General features: G+C 43.5%; 1 protein-coding gene across 1 annotated transcript in view; it reads left to right on the top strand.

Annotated features, from left to right (window-relative positions):
• The first annotated feature begins 13914 nt into the window (after positions 1–13914).
• oclnb (occludin b) overlaps positions 13915–20743 on the top strand; it is a 32508-nt gene continuing 25679 nt past the window's right edge. The window contains exons 1-4 of the mRNA XM_067982764.1: positions 13915–14006; positions 14211–14341; positions 17130–17817; positions 19633–19794. Of these exons, the coding sequence (XP_067838865.1) occupies positions 14286–14341; positions 17130–17817; positions 19633–19794 (906 nt within the window). The 5' untranslated portion in view covers positions 13915–14006; positions 14211–14285. The remainder of the gene's footprint in view (positions 14007–14210; positions 14342–17129; positions 17818–19632; positions 19795–20743) is intronic.

The raw sequence follows: 20743 nt of genomic DNA, 5'->3' as shown, positions 1-20743 counted from the left end.
AATGTCTTGGAATACTGAAGATACGTACCACAATTTGGGAAACAACGACATTGATTGGCATTTCTGCAAGAAAAGAAAGTAACCTATTATGTAATAGTTACAACATGGAAACAGGCCATTGGCCCAACCAGTCAGTCAGCATTTATATTCCGTGTAAGAAATTGTTCTGCTCACATTTACTCACCCTGTTCCCATAACCCTTTATCCTTTTTCCTTCACCCACCTATCTGATCTAATGTTGAACGTCGACCTAGTTTCTGCTTCAATCACTAACCCTAGAAGTGAATTCCACAGTCTCTCAACTGTGTGGAGAGGTTTCTCGATGTCTTTGTTCTAAATCTCTATTTAATATTGTATGTAGGGCCCCTCATTCTTGACCTCTTAACTACTGAAACAGTATGTTTGTACCTACCCTGTCCCATCCTTTCAGAATTTTCTGATGAAAAGTGCCCTTATTTCTTCACTAGTTGCACTCTAACAGTTGTAATGTAGGGAAACACAGCAGCTAATTTGTGCACAGCAAGGTCCCACAGACAGTAATGAGATAAATGACCAATTAAGCAGTTTTGGTGATGTTAGTTGGGGGATAGATGTTGGCCAGGATACCGGGGGGGAAAATCCCCAGCACTACTTGGAAAAGAGCCATAGGTCTTTTATATCTACCTGAGGGGCTGGTGGGATCTCTGTTTAATGTCTCATCTAAAAGATGGCACCTCCACCAGCGCAGCAGTCCCTCAGCACTGTACTGGAGTGTCAGCCAAGATTATGTGCTCAAGTCCTGGGTGAGGCTTGAACTCAACCTTCTGACTCAGGCAAGTGTGCTACCACTGAGCCAAGGCTGACTTAACTCCTACTCTCCATTTTCTCCTTTTCAGCCAATTTTTAATCCAGTTTGCTAACCTCTCCCAATTCCATACCTGTTAGTCTTCGTTAATCTCCTGTATGCTACCTTGTTTTTTTAAAAAAACTTTCCTAAAGTCAATGTACACTATATCCACTTCATTTTCCCATCTACCAAGTCCAGATAAGTTGTAATTTCATCCTTAATTAGAGACTCTAACATGTTTCATACTGCAGGTGTTAACTAACTGGCCTGTAATTTCCTGGATCAGCTCTGTCTCCCTTTTTAAAATGGGTTCTACATAGCTTATATTTTCCAGTCATCTGGTGCACAACCATGGTCAGTTGGCCTTGAAATATAATTTCTTAGGCTGTCGCAATTTCTTCCCTCGTCTTCCTCAGGATCCTAAGATGTGGCCTGTCAGGACCTGGTGCTTTGTCTTCCTTTAGCCTAAGGTATCTAAAATGTTCCTTTTATACATGAATCCTGAAGAGTGAGATGAGGATTCACTGCTCTGATCTCCTCTTTACTAATGACTGATGCCAAGAATTTACTAAATGCCTCTGCCAGTTTTTGATCATCTGCAAATTGACAGTCCTCGCCTCCCAGGGGATCTGACCTTACTTTTAACTATTCTCTTTTTACTGATCTGCTTGTAAAATACTTCACTGTTCTTCTGGAACTGCGCCAGCTGAGGTCCTTCTATGGAGGATTCCTGCAGTCCAGCTCCTAGGTTTAAAAACTCATTATTTTTATACCCTTTCCTATCACTATAACATGACTATCAGCATCTCACCAGCTGTATCTCCTTTGTTTCCCAGACTTTAAATGAACTTTAACATATGTTTGATCAGATGGTACTCTTTTTCCAAAGTAACACTTCAGTCCTTGTATATCCCATGAATGGGTACCAACAATGTATCATCCAGCAGATTCTTATTCAGTCTCAGGGGTCTGTTCCCACAACTACAGTGTGCTCAGTAAACATCATTGGCAGTACTACACTAGAATCCTGTGGCTTCCCTGATTAACCCTTTCCAATCCATTCCATTCACCCAGTGTTATTATCCAACACTAGAAATCACAGGTTTTTAGGAGGGCTCACAGGATAGTGATCTTGATTAGGAAATCTGGTTGAAATTTTCCCTTCACTAGCCTGGGGATAGCTCAAATGCCCCAGCTGAGATCAGCTAACCGAGAACATTCCAAGAATCAAACTTGAGACCACCTTAATCTATATGGTATTCAGCCCATCTTGGCTCATTCATACAGGAAGACCCTATAGTCTCGGTCTCTCTTCCCCCTGCCACCATTCCAGATTCCAGGGTTTTGCCTCCACTATTCTAACCAGAAGTCCACTCTGCGTGAAAAACGTCCATACTTTAATCTTAATATTGCTGTTTACTAATTTCAGTCTGTGTCTCCTTTGTCCTGTTGTCATGGCTCAACAATTTACTATATAATTCTGGAAGATCACTTCTTGTTCACCTTCCAGGCCTGAAAAGCCTAAGCTTCAGTTTTCCTTCCACGCAGTCCTCTGATGTGAGGGATCAGTCTCACTGCTCTTGCCTGTATTGTTTCCTTGAGTTAGTGACCAGAACTCAATGCAGTACTCAAGGTGTGGTCTGACCAGATCCAATAGAGTTTGTGACTTCCAATTTGTACAACAGGAAGGATTTCAAATGTTTAGTGTGGAAACCATCTATGAACTCAAGTTTACTGTCTGGGCAGAGTATGGAAAGGAAAATGTGGCAGGAAGGATCTGACTGTAACACAACCCACCTAATTTTCCTTCTGTTGAAATTGATAGAAGGAAAATCTGTCGTGTTCTGTAAGGGGTATGTGAACGTCATGGGAGACTTGGGTCCAAGATAAGTAGTATCAAAATATTGTGGTTTGCAATAACTGTTTTCATAAGTAAAATGATTGTATGCAATAGTTCTGGAAATTGATTTTTGTTAAATTTGTTATGAATCCACCCTTGATAGAATCTGTCACTGACCAAAACAATGGAGTAAGAAATTTGGATAATTGTCAAAATATGAAGTCAGCAGACCCCAACAGTAACACTTTTGTAAGCAGAGTGGAAACTGTTGGTATTGAATTGCTGTATGTTAATTGAATGAAGAATCATCCCTTTTATTTTGTTACACTAACTTAGCAATAAAAGATCTGGTACTAAACAGTCTCATATTGTAATGTGACAAAATGAATAGGATGGACTTCTATTCATTTACAATGTAAATCATTTTCTTGTGAAAATATATATATAAAGCATCAACCTTGGCTCAGTTGGTAGTGTACTTACCTCTGAGTCAGAAGGTTGTGGATTCAAGTCCCATTCCAAAGACTTGAGTATATAATCTAGGCTGACGCTACAGTGCAGTACCAAGGGAGTGCTGTGCTGTCTGAGATGCAGTCTTTTGGATGAGATTTTTAAACCGAGGTCCCATCTGCGATCTCAGGTGGACGCAGATTCCAGCGGCGTTCCCCCTGCCTCCATTTTAACCATGCTTTTTTCGGTCGTGGAAAAGCTATCCGTTACAGGCAGGCAGTGGCCTCGTTAATATGTAAATATTGGTGTCCAGTGATAGTGAGGATCCTTAAATGATTTTAACTGAGGATCATGCAAATCGTGCACTTTCAGGTCGTGGTCTCCTTGGCAGTAGACAGGATTGGGGCTAGAAGAGGCCCAGGAAGGTAAATTATTTAATTTTTTTTAAGGTTTCCTTGTGGGCTAGGGGGAGCAGGAGTGTTCCTTCTGGCCCCACAAGAACACTTGACATTCCCTCCATCGGGCTTCCTTACCCTTCCCCTGACTGCAAACCCCTCTGGATTCCCCCCTCCCCATTTAATTACCCTAGAGGAAGATGTGGTTGATGATTGGATCTGTCAAATGTAGGTGGGTGGAAGGTGAAGACGAGGAAACATCTCAATGCCTCATATATAATGAATTGCTTTGAAGTAGGGTGATTTGTAAGCAAACATGATAGACATTTTCCACATAGCAAGAACCTAAAAGAAATTAAATGAATAACCAGTTAAACAAAAAATAAAATATTCCAGATGTTGGAAATCTGAATACAAAAAGCTGAAAATACTCAGCAAGTCAGGCAGCATCTGTGGAAAGAGTTGAAATTTCAGATTCAAGATTTTAAATCCTGAGGAGGAGTGTTAACATCTGAAACATCAACTGACATGCTATATTGTTTCTGTTTTTGGTGGTTTTGGCTGAGGGAAGAATGTTAACCAGGAAACGAGAACTCCTTTGAATAGTGACATGGGAATTTAAACATCCACTGGAACAGTTAAAGAGGGTCTTGGTTTAATATCTCAGCTGCGATACAGCACCTCCGACAATACTAGAATCATAGAAAGTTACAGCACGGAAGGAGGCCATTCGACCCATCGAGTCCACGCCGGCTCTATGTAAGAGCAATCTCGTCCCACTTCCCTGCCCTATCCCCATAGCCCTGCAAATTTTTTCCTTTCGAATACTTATCCAGTTCCCCCTTGAAGGCCATGATTGAATCTGCCTCCACCACCCCCTCAGGCAGTGCATTCCAGATCCTAACCACTTGCTGTGTAAAAAAGTTTTTCCTCATGTCACCTTTTGTTCTTTTGCCAATCACCTTAAATCTATGTCCTCTGGTTCTTGACCCTTCTTCCAATGGGAACAGTTTCTCTCTATCTACTCTGTCTGGACCCTTCATGATTTTAAATACCTCTATCAAATCTCCTCGCAACTGTCTCTGTTCCAAGGAGAATGACCCCAGCTTCTCCCGTCTACGCACGTAACTAAAGCCCGTCATCTCTGGAATCATTCTAGTAAATCTCTTCTGCACCCTCTCTAAGGCCTTCACATCTTTCCTAAAGTGCGGTGCCCAGAACTGCACACACAACTCCAGTTGTGGCTGAACCAGTGTTTTATAAAGGTTCATCATGACGTCCACACTTTTGTACTCTATGCCTCTATTCATAAAGCCCAGGATCCCGTATGCTGTTTTAACTGCTTTCTCGACCTGCCCTGCCACCTTCAACGATTTGTGTACACGTAGCCCCAGATCTCTGAGCCTGCACCCCTTTTAGAGTTGTGCCCTCTAGTTTATATTGCCTCTCCTCATTCTTCCTACCGAAATGTATCACTTCGCATTTTTCTGTTTTAAATTTTAGCTATTGCCCTTTAGGGAAGGAAACCTGCCGTCCTTACCCGCTCTGGCCAATATGTGACTCCAGACCCACAGCAATGTGGTTGTTTCTTAACTTTCCTCTGAAATGGCCCAGCAAGCCACTCAGTTGTACAATCTCGCTACAAAAAGTCATAAGAATAAAACCGGATGGACCACCTGGCTTCGGACCACTAGGCACCGGACACTACAAAGGCAAACCAAGCCCAGTCAACCCTGCAAAGTCCTCCTCACTAACATCTGGGGACTTGTGCCAAAATTGGGAGAGCTGTCCCACAGACCAGTCAAGCAACAGCCTGACATAGCCATACTCACAGAATCATACCTTTCACCCAACGTCCCAGACTCTTCCAACACCATCCCTGGTTATGTCCTGTTGCACACGGGCAGAACAGACCGACCAGAAGTGGCGGTACAGTGATATACAGTCAGGAGGGAGTGGCCCTGGGAGTCCTCAACATTGACTCCGGACCCCATGAAATCTCATGGCATCAGGTCGAATATGGGCAAGGAAACCTTCTGTTGATTACCACCTACCGCCGTCCCTTAGCTGATGAATCAGTCCTCCTCCATGTTGAGCACCACTTGGAGGAAGCACTGAGGGTAGCAAGTGCACAGAATGTACTCTGGGTGGGGGACTTCAATGTCCATCACCGAGAGTGGCTCGGTAGCACCACTACTGACCGAGCTGGCCGAGTCCTGAAGGACATAGCTGCCAGACTGGACCTGCGGCAGGTGGTGAGCGAACCAACACGAGGAAAAAACCTACTTGACCTCGTCCTCACCAATCGACCTGTCGCAGATGCATCTGTCCATGACAGTATTGGTAGGAGTGACCACCCCACAGTCCTTGTGGAGACGAATTCCCGTCTTCATACTGAGGACACCATCCAACGTGTTGTGTGGCACTACACTAAATGGGATAGATTCAGAACAGATCTAGCAGCTCAAAACTGGGCATCCATGAGGCGCTGTGGGCCATCAGCAGCAGCAGAATTGTATTCCAGCACAATCTGTAACCTCATGGTCCGGCATATTCCTCACTCTACCATTACCAACAAGCCAGGGGATCAACCCTGGTTCAATGAAGAGTATGGAAGAGCATGCCAGGAGCAGCACCAGGCGTACCTAGAAATGAGGTGCCAACCTGGTGAAGCTACAACACAGGACTACATGCATGCTAAACAGCGGAAGCAACATGCTATAGACAGAGCTAAGTGATTCCACAACCAACAGATCAGATCAAAGCTCTGCAGTCCTGCCACATCCAGTTGTGAGTGGTGGTGGACAATTAAACAACTACCGGGGGGCGGAGGAGGGTCTGTGAACATCCCCATTCTCAATAAAGGCAGAGTCCAGCACGTGAGTGCAAAAGACAAGGCTGAAGCATTTGCAACCACCTTCAGTCAGAAGGGCCGAGTGGATAATTCATCTCGGCATCCTCCCGATATCCCCACCGCCAGAAGCCAGTCTTCAGCCAATTCGATTCACTCCACGTGATATCAAGAAACGGCTGAGTGCACTGGATACAACAAAGGCTATGGGCCCCGACAAAATCCCAGCTGTAGTGCTGAAGACTTGTGCACCAGAGCTAGCTGCGCCTCTAGCCAAGCTGTTCCAGTACAGCTACAACACTGGCATCTACCCAACAATGTGGAAAATTGCGCAGTCATGTCCTATCCAAAAAAGGAGGACAAATCCAATCCGGCCAATTACCGCCCCATCAGTCTACTCTCAATCATCAGCAAAGTGATGGAAGGTGTCGTCGACAGTGCTATCAAGCAGCACTTACTCACCAACAACCTGCTCACCGATGCTCAGTTTGGGTTCCGCCACTCAGCTCCAGACCTCATTACAGCCTTGGTCCAAACATGAATAAATGAGCTGAATTCCAGAGGTGAGGTGAGAGTGACTGCCCTTGACATCAAGGCAGCATTTGACTGGGTGTAGCACCAAGGAGCCTAATAAAATTGAAGTCAATGGGAATCGGGGAAAACTCTCCAGTGGCTGGAGTCATACCTAGGACAAAGGAAGATGGTAGTGGTTGTTGGAGGCCAATTATCTCAGCCCCAGGACATTGCTGCAGGAGTTTCTCAGGGAAGTGTCCTTGGCCCAACCATCTTCAGCTGCTTCATCAATGACCTTCCCTCCATCATAAGGTCAGAAATGGGGATGTTCGCTGATGATTGCACAGTGTTCAGTTCCATTCACAACCCCTCAGATAACAAAACAGTCCCTGCCCGCATGCATTAAGACCCGGACAACATCCAGGCTTGGGCTGATAAGTGGCAGGTAACATTCACGCCAGATAACTGCCAGGCAATGACCATCTCCAACAAGAGAGAGTCTAACCACCTCCCCTCAACATTCAACGGCATTATCATTGCCAAATCCCCCACCATCAACATCCTGGGAGTCACCATTGACCAGAAACGTAACTAGACCAGCCACATAAATACTGTGGCTACAAGAGCAGGTCAGAGGCTGGGTATTCTGCGGCGAGTGACTCACCTCCTGACTCCCCAAAGCCTTTCCACCATCTACAAGTCACAAGTCAGGAGTGTGATGGAATACTCTCCACTTGCCTGGATGAGTGCAGCTCCAACAACACTCAAGAAGCTCAACACCATCCACGACAAAGCAGCCCACTTGATTGGTATCCCATCCACCACGCTAAACATTCACTCCCTTCACCACCGGCACTCTGTGGCTGCAGTGTGTACCATCCACAGGATACATTGCAGCAACTCGCCAAGGTTTCTTCGACAGCACCTCCCAAAACCACAACCTGTACCACCTAAAAAGACAAAGGCAGCAGGCATATGGGAACGACACCACCTGCACGTTCCCCTGCAAGTCACACACCATCCCGACTTGGAAATATATCGCCGTTCATTCTCCACCACCTTCTGTAGGGCAATTAGGGATGGTCAATAAATGCTGGCCTTGCCCACATGCCCACAATGCCCACATCTCATGAACGAATTTTTTTTAAATTTCATCTGCCACCAGCCTGTCTATGTCCTCTTGAAGTCTATCACTATCCTCCTCACTGTTTACTACCTTTCAAAATTTTGTGCCATCTGCAAATTTTGAAATTGTACCCTGTACCCAAGTCCAAATCATTAATATATATCAAGAAAAGCAGTGGTCCCAGGACTGACCCCTGGGGAACACCACTATACACCTCCTTCCAGTCCGAAAAACAACTGTTCACCACTACTCTCTGTTTACTGTCCCTTAGCCAATTCTGTATCCATGTTGCTACTGCCCCCTTTCCTCCATGGGCTGCAATCTTGATAAGCCTACCATGCGGCACTTTATCAAATGCCTTTTGAATGTCCATATACATCACATCAACTGCATTGCCCTCATCTACCCTCTCTGTTACCTCATCAAAAAATCTATCAGGTTAGTTAAACACAATTTGCCTTTAACAAATCCATGCTGGCTTTCCCTAATTGATCCACACTCGTCCAAGTGACTGTTACTTCTGTCCCGGATTATCGTTTCTAAAATTTCCCCAACCACTGAGGTTAAACTGACTGGCCTATAGTTGTGGGGTTCATCTTTACACCCTTTTTTGAACAAGGGTGTAACATTTGCAATTCTCCAGTCCTCTGGCACCAACCCTGTATCTAAGGATGTTTGGAAGATTATGGCCAGTACCTCCACAATTTCCACCTTACTTCTCTCAGCAACCTAGGATGCATCCCATCTGGACCGGGTGACTTATCTACTTTAAGTACAGCTAGCCTTTTTACACTCACTTTGTTTACCGTACAAAATCTAGCCACCTAATCCCTAGTGAATCTATGATTCTGCCACTAGGACAATAGAGCCGGCTCATCAATGCTGTTCTCAAATCCGAACTAAAGCAGTGTAAAAGCGGCTTGTGTTCAATTCCTGGAGTGGACAACCTCCGACTCTATTGAACCTAGCCGACTTTCGAGCTAAGCCTTGAAGGGTTGCACATCTGAAATAGCTTAACCTATTTTTTTCTCTTTGCAGACACTGACTGTCCTGCTGTTTATTTCAACAACAACAAAAACTTGCACTAATATATCGCCTTTAAAGTAGTAAAACGTCCCAAGGCGCTTCACAGGAGCGTTATCAAACTAAATTTGACACCGAGCCACATAAGGAGATATTAGGACAGGTGACCAAAAGCATGGTCAAGCAGGTTGGTTTTAAGGAGTGCCTTAAAGGAGGAGAGAGAGGTTGATAGGCAAAGAGGTTTAGGGAGCAAATTCCAGAGCTTAGAGCCCAGGCAGCTGAAGTCACAGTCACCAATGGTGGAGCGATTAAAATCAGGGATGCGCAAGAAGCAAAAATTGGAGAGTGCAGAGATCTTGAAGGGTTGTAGGGCTGGAGGAGGTTACAGAGATAGTGAGGGACAAGGCCATGGAGGGATTTGAAAACAAGGATGAGAATTTTAAAATCAAGGCGTTCCCGGAACGGGAACCAATGTAAGTCAGTGAGCACAGGGGTGATGGGACTTGGTGCAAGTTAGGATACAGGCAGCAGAGGTTTGGATGAGCTCAAGTTTATGGTGGGTGGAAGATGGGAGGCTGGCCAGGAGAGCATTGGAATGGTCAAGTTTAGAGGTAACAAAGGCATGGATGAGGGTTTCAGCAGCAGATGAGCTGAGGCGGGGCTGAGACAGGAGATGTTACAGAGGTGGAAGTATGTACGGAATCCTACAACACCAGGTTATCATAGAATCATAGAAGTTACAACATGGAAACAGGCCCTTCGGCCCAACATGTCCATGTCGCCCAGTTTATATCACTAAGCTAGTCCCAATTTCCTGCACTTGGCCCATATCCCTCTATACCCATCTTACCCATGTAACTGTCCAAATGCTTTTTAAAAGACAAAATTGTACCCGCCTCTACTACTGCCTCTGGCAGCTCGTTCCAGACACTCACCACCCTTTGAGTGAAAAAATTGCCCCTCTGGACCCTTTTGTATCTCTCCCCTCTCACCTTAAATCTATGCCCCCTCGTTATAGACTCCCCTACCTTTGGGAAAAGATTTTGACTATCTACCTTATCTATGCCCCTCATTATTTTATAGACTTCTATAAGATCACCCCTTAACCTCCTACTCTCCAGGGAAAAAAGTCCCAGTCTGTCTAACCTCTCCCTGTAAGTCAAACCATCAAGTCCCGGTAGCATCCTAGTAAATCTTTTCTGCACTCTTTCTAGTTTAATAATATCCTTTCTATAATAGGGTGACCAGAACTGTACACAGTATTCCAAGTGTGGCCTCACCAATGCCCTGTACAACTTCAACAAGACATCCCAACTCCTGCATTCAATGTTCTGACCAATGAAACCAAGCATGCCGAATGCCTTCTTCACCACCCTATCCACCTGTGACTCCACTTTCAAGGAGCTATGAACCTGTACTCCTAGATCTCTTTGTTCTATAACTTTCCCCAATGCCCTACCATTAACGGAGTAGGTCCTGGCCCGATTCGATCTACCAAAATGCATCACCTCACATTTATCTAAATTAAACTCCATCTGCCATTCATCGGCCCACTGGCCCAATTTATCAAGATCCCGTTGCAATCCTAGATAACCTTCTTCACTGTCCACAATGCCACCAATCTTGGTGTCATCTGCAAACTTACTAACCATGCCTCCTAAATTCTCATCCAAATCATTAATATAAATAACAAATAACAGCGGACCCAGCACCGATCCCTGAGGCACACCGCTGGACACAGGCATCCAGTTTGAAAAACAACCCTCTACAACCGCCCTCTGTCTTCTGTCGTCAAGCCAATTTTGTATCCAATTGGCTACCTCACCTTGGATCCCATGAGATTTAACCTTATGTAACAACCTACCATGCGGTACCTTGTCAAAGACTTTGCTGAAGTCCATGTAGACCACGTTTACTGCACAGCCCTCATCTATCTTCTTGGTTACCCCTTCAAAAAACTCAATCAAATTCGTGAGACATGATTTTCCTCTCACAAAACCATGCTGACTGTTCCTAATTATTCCCTGCCTCTCCAAATGCCTGTAGATCCTGTCCCTCAGAATACCCTCTAACAACTTACCCACTACAGATGTCAGGCTCACCGGTCTGAAGTTCCCAGGCTTTTCCCTGCCGCCCTTCTTAAACAAAGGCACAACATTTGCTACCCTCCAATCTTCAGGCACCTCACCTGTAGCGGTGGATGATTCAAATATCTCTGCGAGGGGACCAGCAATTTCCTCCCTAACCTCCCATAACGTCCTGGGATACATTTCATCAGGTCCCGGAGATTTATCTACCTTGATGCGCGTTAAGACTTCCAGCACCTCCCTCTCTGTAATATGTACACTCCTCAAGACATCACTATTTATTTCCCCAAGTTCCCTAACATCCATTCCTTTCTCAACCGTAAATACCGATGTGAAATATTCATTCAGGATCTCACCCATCTCTTGTGGTTCCGCACATAGATGACCTTGTTGATCCTTAAGAGGCCCTACTCTCTCCCTAGTTACTCTTTTGCCCTTTATGTATTTGTAGAAGCTCTTTGGATTCTCCTTTGCCTTATCTGCCAAAGCAATCTCATGTCCCCTTTTTGCCCTCCTGATTTCTCCCTTAACTCTACTCCGGCAATCTCTATACTCTTCAAGGGATCCACTTGATCCCAGCTGCCTATGCATGTCATATGCCTCCTTCTTCTTTTTGACTAGGGCCTCAATCTCCCGAGTCATCCAAGGTTCCCTACTTCTACCAGCCTTGCCCTTCACTTTATAAGGAATGTGCTTACCCTGAACCCTGGTTAACACACTTTTGAAAGCCTCCCACTTACCAGACGTCCCTTTGCCTTATCTCCGAAAGCTTGTGATTTTCAAATAAAACTGTTGGACTATAACCTGGTGTTGTAAGATTCCGTACATTTGTCCACCCCAGTCCATCACCGGCATCTCCACGGGTGGAAGTAGGCAGTCTTGGTGATGGAGCAGATATGTGGTCAGAAGCCCATCTCAAGGTCAAATAGGATGCCAAGGTTGTGAACAGTCTGGTTCAGCCTCAGGCAGTGGCCAGGGAGAGGGATGGAGTCAGTGGCTCGGGAACGGAGTTTGTGGCGGGGACCGAAGACAATGGCTTTGGTCTTCCCAATATTTAGTTGGAGGAAATGTTTGCTCATCCAATACTGGATATCGGACAACCTGTGTGACAATTCAGAGAGGTTTGGGGGGGGTGGTGGTGGGCAGTGGTGGAGGGAGATGGCGGTGAGATAGAGCTGGTTGGTCTCAACTTACATTTTGAACCTGACGTTACTTTTTCGAATGATTTTCTTTTTTTATTTCTTTATGAGGAGCCATTTAGTTCGCACAAAAGGAAGACATTGAAGAAGTATTTGCCTAAAAAACATTTTAAATTGTGGATTATTATATCTGTGGAATGATTAGTTATTTTTAATTTACCAGGTGAGACAATAGTATTTGGACCCACCCTTGTACAAGGAAGCTCTTTGTTTAGTTGCTTGCCTCGAGTTGCACAACTGGTTCCGCAACAGTTCCATCTTTGACATGGTTTAAGAAAAACGCCAAGTAGTGGATATCTAAATTAAATCAGAAAATGTTGGAAATACACAACAGGTCCCTGAAAAAATAGCTTTATATTTTGAGAGTTTTTTGTTAGAAGAGGAAACGGGGGAGGAGAAATTTATAACAAGAGTTGAGAAAGAATATAAAGGAAGTAAGGGATAGATAGAATTGAGAGCGGGAAATGAGGCTGTTACAAGAAAAAAAACTTATTTTGTTGGAGAACAAGGATATGTGAGATAAAATGTGACGAAAAACAAACACTCCAGAAATTCAAAAATGTAAAAACGATTTCAGTAATTCAGTTGTCTAATTTTATCTGAAGTAAGTGATCTTAAAAGAGTTTCCATGGATCGCAAAACGCTGAAATAATTTTTTATGCACTGCACAGATAGAAATTCTGTTAGAAAGACTTCAGTGATCTCGAAATTTGCATTACCTTCCCTAGGGAACGAGATAACAGATTCTTCGGGTGTTACAGAACCGTCATGTGATTTTTCACAACTCCTTTGATAGGAACTATCACTGATGTTAATTATTACAGGTAAACAGCAACCACGTTGAGATGTCCCTTCTATTTAGCGTGTGCACACACTATATATACATATATATGTTTATAATCCTGGATTGTATATCAGTTTATAATCCTGGATTATAAACTGATATATATTTCATAATGCTGGATTATAACTTTCGACAGTAAATAAATAAATCTTATTTATTTTCTATAGTAGGGAATGTATCGCGACTCTGATCACACGCATTTCTGAGCTTCCCAGTTTCTGTTTACGGATACTTCTCCAAACCATTGAGTCATTTGTATTGCACGTAGTTTCTCTCTCGCCCAGGGGATACCTTTTCATCACATGTGGAATTACCTGTTCTGGAGCAACTAAAAACTTGCGAAATAAATGTGACCGAAAGGGAAAGACCAAAGACAGAAAAGGTCAAGAAAACATCAGTAAACACAAATATAGCATGGCTGGATATTTTGTTTGCATATGGGCAGTTTAAACCAAAATACGTCAGAACTATAGAAACAAATGTTTAGATTATTTTTTTTAAAGGGAGTGCAGTAAATGAATCTCGATAGCGAGTGATCTGGTTCTTTCACGACTGCTGCTTGTTGTTTGCGGGTCAGGTGAGACGCTCACTGGAACCAAATTCTTTCCTGTGTTGGGAAGTCTGAGGCTGAAATGTAGCGAGGGGGAAGGATCTGCCCGTGATTGACGTGCCGCTCAGGCTGATTGACTGGAATGGGGAGTTGCAGCCTATAGCTAGGAGGTGGAGGCGGGCACTTGCCCCCAGGTCAGTGTGAGCCTCAGACTGCACAGGTTTGGCGATCGCAGGGTGTGTGTGTTGGAGAAGCACCAGCAAGTGTTGAGACGACGCAACTTTCTGAGAGACGCAGACGTGGTAAGGTTTTAATTGTCTTTTTCCGCAGTTCTACATTTTTTATTGTTACACATCACTGAACTAGACCAAAATGATATTATATCCAGCTTTTTAATGCAATTGTTTTCAGTATCTGTTGACTGGAAATTGAGGCCAGGTATTTATTGTGTGTGGGGGGAGGGGGTTTCGTTGCTTTTATTCTGATGCTGTTTGATGCTTGTTAAGGTTTGAACGGGATTTGGCTTTGGATAGAAAAGGAACCCCACTCGATTACAGAGGATTTACATTGTACATTTGAAAATGTCGGGGCGAACATTCGACAGCCCACCTCCTTACCACTCGGGCAGCGAGTACTGGTGAGTAGTTCTCATTTACATAACTTCGCTTTTCTTTGTGAGATTGTTTTTCTCCTTCTGCTTAACTTCTAACTTTAATATCACAATTGATACACTTTGAGGTTGTGTAATACAGACGTCTAAAAAAACGTTACCAATTTTCTTTCTTTTTCTCACTTTCCTGAAGGTGCTGGGGTAGATCCCACAGACCTCAGCTACTTACTGGTAGTTTAAGCAAGTGGCCATGCTTCAAGTGTGAGGAGGCTATTCAGTCACATCTAAGCCTGATCTTCCTCCCTGGTTTTATTTCCAGTACGAGGTACTGGTTAGTGGTCAAACATGGAAACCGTAGCTGACTTTTCCTCCCTCTTTCTCAGCCCAGGAAGGGGGAGGACCTGATGAGGTCCCCCTTCGTCAGACCTGATGAAGGGGGAAGCCTCCGAAAGCTTGTGAATTTAAAATAAAATTGCTGGACTATAACTTGGTGTTGTAAAATTGTTTACAATTGTCAACCCCAGTCCATCACCGGCATCTCCACATCATCAGCCCAGGAAGGCTTTGATTAATTTTAGCTCTCCCTACCGCCATACCTATGAGATCAATTCACTTAGCACCAAATGGGGATTTAATCTAGGATTTTCCTGATGTGTGAGTGGCTCAGCTACTCACTGCCACATCATTGCAGTTTGTTGTTGTTTTAATCAGCTGAGCCATTGGGAGAGGCACGGAGTACTTTACTAAGTAATTACAGGTAAGAACAAAATGAAGAGGTGGGAGGAAGTTTGATTCCACCACTAACTAAAAGTAACTCACTGAAATTAAACTGATAACTAATAATACTGGTAACACTCAGATTCCTATCATAACCAACAGTAATAACTCACATAGTTTATATGTAACTGGTAGTAATAGGTTTAATGTCCTGATATCCCACCTGTAACTAGTAGTAATCCTATAAACTGCTGATATTCACCCTGTAACGACAGCCAGAATCTCCCTGTACTGCACATGGTGCGGTCAGGTGCCCCAGTCAATGCCATTTTTAGCAGGCCCCATCTCTCCGTCACCCTGGACTGAATTGGGAGCCTCAGACAGAGCTGATCTATACTTGGTCTTCACATGTCAAAACCGGCTGGCACAGACCGACTTGAACCAAACCGAGAGATTGCACAAAGAGCAATGGGCTCGGTGTTTGGGGCACTTCTCACAGGGCACATCGTCATAAACTCAGCTCAGCACCAACGTTTCCAAACTACTCCCTGAGCTTGGACTAATAAGAGAGTTTTCATAGAATGATAGAAATTACATCTCCGGAAGAGGCCTTTCAGCCCCGATACCTGTGCTGGTGCTAATGCTCACTCCTGTAACCCCATTCTCCCCAGATTCTTTTATATTCCTCCTTTTCAAATACATACTCCATTCCCTTTTAAGTGATGTTCTGGTCTCTGTCTCAATAGCCATTTGAAGGTTCAAAACGTTCTCCCTTTCCCATTGGTTCTTCCAGTGAGAATTCTAGGTCTCCATCCCCTTGTTTCCCACTCGCCCACCGGGGGAAACAATCTTTCACTTTACTGACAGTGAAGTCCCAGGTTTCACTCACCCCTTTATTGGCTGCTGCTCTCTTGGTGCCACTCCCACTCACACCGTTGTCTCTGCAGGAAATGCTGGGCCCCACGCCCATTCCCCAGTCTCCCTCTCTCCCTCCCGACTCCCCTATCCTTTGACCCCTGTCTCCCTCTCCCCCAGTCTGCTGTCATTCTCTCCCTGAGCCCCAATATCCTGCCCCCTAGTCCCTGTTCACCCTGGTCCCACACTCCATCTCTCTATATTTGAAACTGGGACCCTACTGGTCTGTATGGCTCAGTGCTATAAAATGCAGTACATTTACTTACTGAGCTGCCACAAAAAATAAAATGGAGTAAAAGGCTTTCATTTTAATCCATATTTGTAGGCTATATGCATTTTCTGTAATGGATTGTTTTTGTAAATGTGTTTTTTGATGTGATTTCATTTATTGTACACAGCAAAGTATGGAAAACTTTTAAATTGCCCTCTCTCACATTAGTGTTGCATACCATTTAAGACTTGTGCTAGTGTCACTTTCTTGAAGGTTATAAGATGAAACATAAACACACTAATTTCTACTCGAGCTGTCTAATGTCCATTCATCATCATCAGCCTAGATACTGAGGCTGTTTGATCAAGGAAGGATTGTGGGGGGGGAATTGCAGCCAAGCCTGGTCTTGTTTTCATGTGCTATTTACACATGGGAACTCTGCATCAGGATAGCAGTTGTCCCCCACCACAGGGCACTGAGGCCAATCTTAGCATCTGTGTAGCCAGAGTCAGCTAATTCAGCACAGACCAGGGATTGAACCCATCACCATCCTGGCACACGGTACATCTGTGTCTTGGAGTATAACATTTTTTGTAATATATTTCTGTAGAATTTTTTTTTAATTCTCAAATTGATCAGTATGTGGTATGAAAAAAATACAATGGCTGAGGAGTTATGTGACCAGTCTTTTTTTTAAGTTGGCCAAAGTCCCCAATTGTTTCCATTTTCATTACAGATTTTCTTATAGATGACTAGAATGGTTATTTTTGCTGTGGCCGAACAGACTTGAATGGTCCTTTTTTAAAAGGGAACCTGTTAATCCATTGATGCTCACTGGTGGTCCTTGGAATAATATAAATTTTTTATTCTGATGAAATAATTCTGAGAGCCCTTTTATGTAGAATGGTGACTATTTTGTTGTGAATATGTGTAGGCTGCATTCTATTCATTTTTTTTCCTCCAATATTATAGCCACGGTTCAGCCTATGCACCAAGCAAGGATCTATATGATGGAGAGATGAAATCCCAGCCTGCTGGTTCCTATTATCCAGATGAAACACAGCACTTTTACAAATGGACTTCCCCTCCAGGAATTATCAAAATTTTAGCGGTCCTTATCGTTGTGATGAGTGTCGGAATCTTTGCGTGTGTGGCATCAACTTTACCCTGGGATATGGACTATTATGGAGGAGGGATGGGGGTAGGGAATGGCATGGGATATGGAGGATATGGATCCTACGGGGGATTGGGTGCTGGTTATGGATCTGGTACAGGCTATGGATATGGTGCTGGAGTTGGAGCATATGGATATGGAGGTGGCTACACTGATCCACGGGCTGCTAAAGGCTTCATGATTGCACTGGCTGCTGTCTGCTTTATAGCACTACTGGTTGTCTTTGTCATACTCGTTTCTAGGGCTAGGCTTTCAAGAACAAGGAAGTTTTACTTAATTCTGATCATTGCGTGTGCAATCGTTGGCTTTGTAATGTTTGTGGCTACAATAGTCTACATCATGGGAGTCAACCCAACAGCGCAGGCTGCAGGATCAGTATTCTACAATCAGCTACTGACTCTCTGCAACCAGTTCTATATCCCATCCACCACTGGAGTCTTCACAAATCAATATCTCTATCACTACTGTGTGGTAGAACCACAAGAGGCAAGTATTTGACATGTCTTTCATATGCAACTAGTAAATATCCTCAATTAAACTTGTTTAATGTATTTCAAATTTCATTTCTCAGTCGTTATTGTCAGTGTACTCTAGCCATGGTTCATTCTGTGCATCAAGCAAGGATCTATATGGTGATTTGGATCTAAATACATCATGTTATTCTCTTTGTACTTAAGTGAAGTAAAACAGTAAGTAGGGAGAGCATCCCAACACTGTGGTGGAGGTAAACTAGACCTATTTTGGTTTAAGATTGCATGCCAGGGCGTGGAAGATTGAAACCACATTCTCCCTCCATGGTGGATTTTGTGCTTGAACTAAGCAGGATCACATACTCTAGGACACTGTTGATGGTTGTTTGGCTAGCTAGCCTGATTTATTGATGGGACCTGGAGGGGTAAACCAGTCCTTGCAGACTGGGATTATTTACACTCAGCTCAAGATAATCCTGCAGGTCCGTGCCTAATGGATAGACATGGTTGACATGCAGATAAGTCTTAGGTAGCAAGCTGTATCTATAGTGGAAGAGTGTGCATTCTTAATCTGGCAAATAAACTCCACCTACATGGATTTCAGTAGCTTGGTTTGGACACTCATAAACATCTCCACATATCAGACATCAGGCTGACCAAAAAAAAATTGTCCATTGGGAATGTGTTGACCGGAGGTCACCGGTTACAGTTATTGGCTTAGTACAAAGAGGAGAAGAGTCAATTCTCTCTTAACTCTCAATTCGCTTTATTCATGCCGTTAGATCACATACATATCGCTTATACGTCTGGTTAGATATAGACATGCAGTTTGCACCAGGTTATACAGTTTTATACCCAAACTAGGATATAAACGCACACCCACTAGGTTTCTCTGACACTCCGAGTGGTCACAGAATATAAAGGATAATACCTGAAAAGGAGAGCTGGCGCTGGCCAGGCATTCCGTTCTCTCTCTCAACGTCGTCTCTACGTCCCTGACGTAGGTTCTTCCACTTCCGCGATGGTTGGTCTCCGGAGTCTTTGCTCTGGCTCCACGCCCCAGATTCTTCATTCTTATTCCGAATCTTATCTCTTCAAGCTGTGCTGTCTTTCTCCCTTTGGTTTAGGCTTGCTTGCCTAGTTTGTGTCTTCTCCTCATTGGCTCTGTCCCAAGGACTTAGGTAGCATTACCTCATTACTCCTTTTCTAAATAAGGACTTGTGTCTTATCACATCTCACAAAACTTAGCCAATTCAAACCGGTTCCGGCCAGCGACTGAACGCAGGTTACTTCAGTTCAAAAGTTGCTCTTGCCAGTGTGTCAGCAGCTGATGTCTCAGGTTACTGCAGCCCCTAGCCAACAAATGTATATTTTGCAAAAGATTCCATGTTAAAGGGAAAATTCATAGCTAGAATATTCTACGTAAGATGTCCATCTCGAGACGACCATCCCCAGCCAAACTCTTACCAACAGTTTTGAAGACTGCTAAATGTAAAATGTACGCTAACAGTTAGTATACATGGATCCCTTGAGCATTATTTGTCAGTTCTAATATGGATTCTTTTAAAATGAGTTAGTGATTACTGTTTTTAACAAGATGCAAGATCATGCAAAATTGCTAACACTGATATTTCCTGCAGAAAATGTGGTTTAAATAATTAAAATGTTAAAAAGGTGAACTACTTTATGATTTTTCTAAAATAATGAAGTCATTAATACATAGACTGACATTTCCGTTTATGCTGTAAAACATTATGGCAGTGCCAGATTAGTACGAGTGTGTTGATGTCCTGGTCACCATTTAACGTTTTTTTCTGCTCTCTCTCTTAAGGCACTTGCAATTGTGATGGGATTCATGATTATAATAGCTTTAGGTCTAATCATCTTCTTTGCCTATAAAATACGAAGCAAGATCACAAGATATGGTAAAGAAAACATCCTCTGGGATAAGAATCACATGGAGAGTGAGACAGCTCCTAATGTGGAAGAATGGGTAAGTTCCTATCAGTATTTTCTCGAACATGTTGCAAATGGAAGTTGATTGCAGGAAGTTTTATCTTTTAGTGAAGCAGAACTCCATTGTGTAATTTTTCTAGTTCTAATAAAACCTTGCTAGTATTTCCAAATATTTAAATGATCAAGCGAAAAAAATAACAGGTTTTCCCATTAAAAGCTTTTTTTAAAAAAAAATGTGAAGAGCTTACCTTATAGCAGGCATTAGTCCATCCACCAGAGTGGTCCCGCACTATAAACAGGCTAGAAAGAAACAGTCTGTGTAAACGTTGCGGATACAGGATTTTACAAATCATGTCTTCCCATATTTAGAGAAAATGCACTGCAGTAGATATGCAAAAAGTTATGCCTGGCTGGGTTAAACTGTTTCCTCGAATAATTATATTACACTATGCTGTTTAGGGAACGTACATACCATAATACAACTCTTTCTACCAAATTCATGTAGAACAAGTAATTGTCAATATTTTTTTCTTTGGTGCCCTAATACCACAGTGATCCCTTGTTATGATGTCTGGTATGATTATGCCACTTTATGAAAATATAAATACACTGAATAAGACTTATTCCTCCCAATTTGTAAGTGGTTAGCAGATGGTCACTGTGGCAGTACAACGACTTGCGTACTGTCGAGCTCCTTGCATTGAAAGAAACATCTTGGTGCACTTTACGGGACAGTGGGCAAAAGTAGAGGCTGAGAAAGAAGAATAAAGGAAAAAGAGGGTAAGAGAAACGCAAGATCAAAGATAAGGGTGCTTAAGAGGCTTTGGGAAGTGGGGAAGGAGGTTGAGGGAGTTCGAGGGCAGGAGCATAAAGGCTGAAGGAGTAGCTGCCAATGATGGAGCAAGAAGTAAGAAGTGGGCCAATGTTAGAGGAATGGTTGCTGTGATGGGAGGCAGATGGAGGCGATCACTGAGGTAAGGTGAGGT

This window comes from Heptranchias perlo, chromosome 4 (genome assembly GCF_035084215.1).
Source record: "Heptranchias perlo isolate sHepPer1 chromosome 4, sHepPer1.hap1, whole genome shotgun sequence".
Classification (NCBI taxonomy): domain Eukaryota; kingdom Metazoa; phylum Chordata; class Chondrichthyes; order Hexanchiformes; family Hexanchidae; genus Heptranchias; species Heptranchias perlo.
This window is presented reverse-complemented; position numbering and strand designations above follow the sequence as displayed.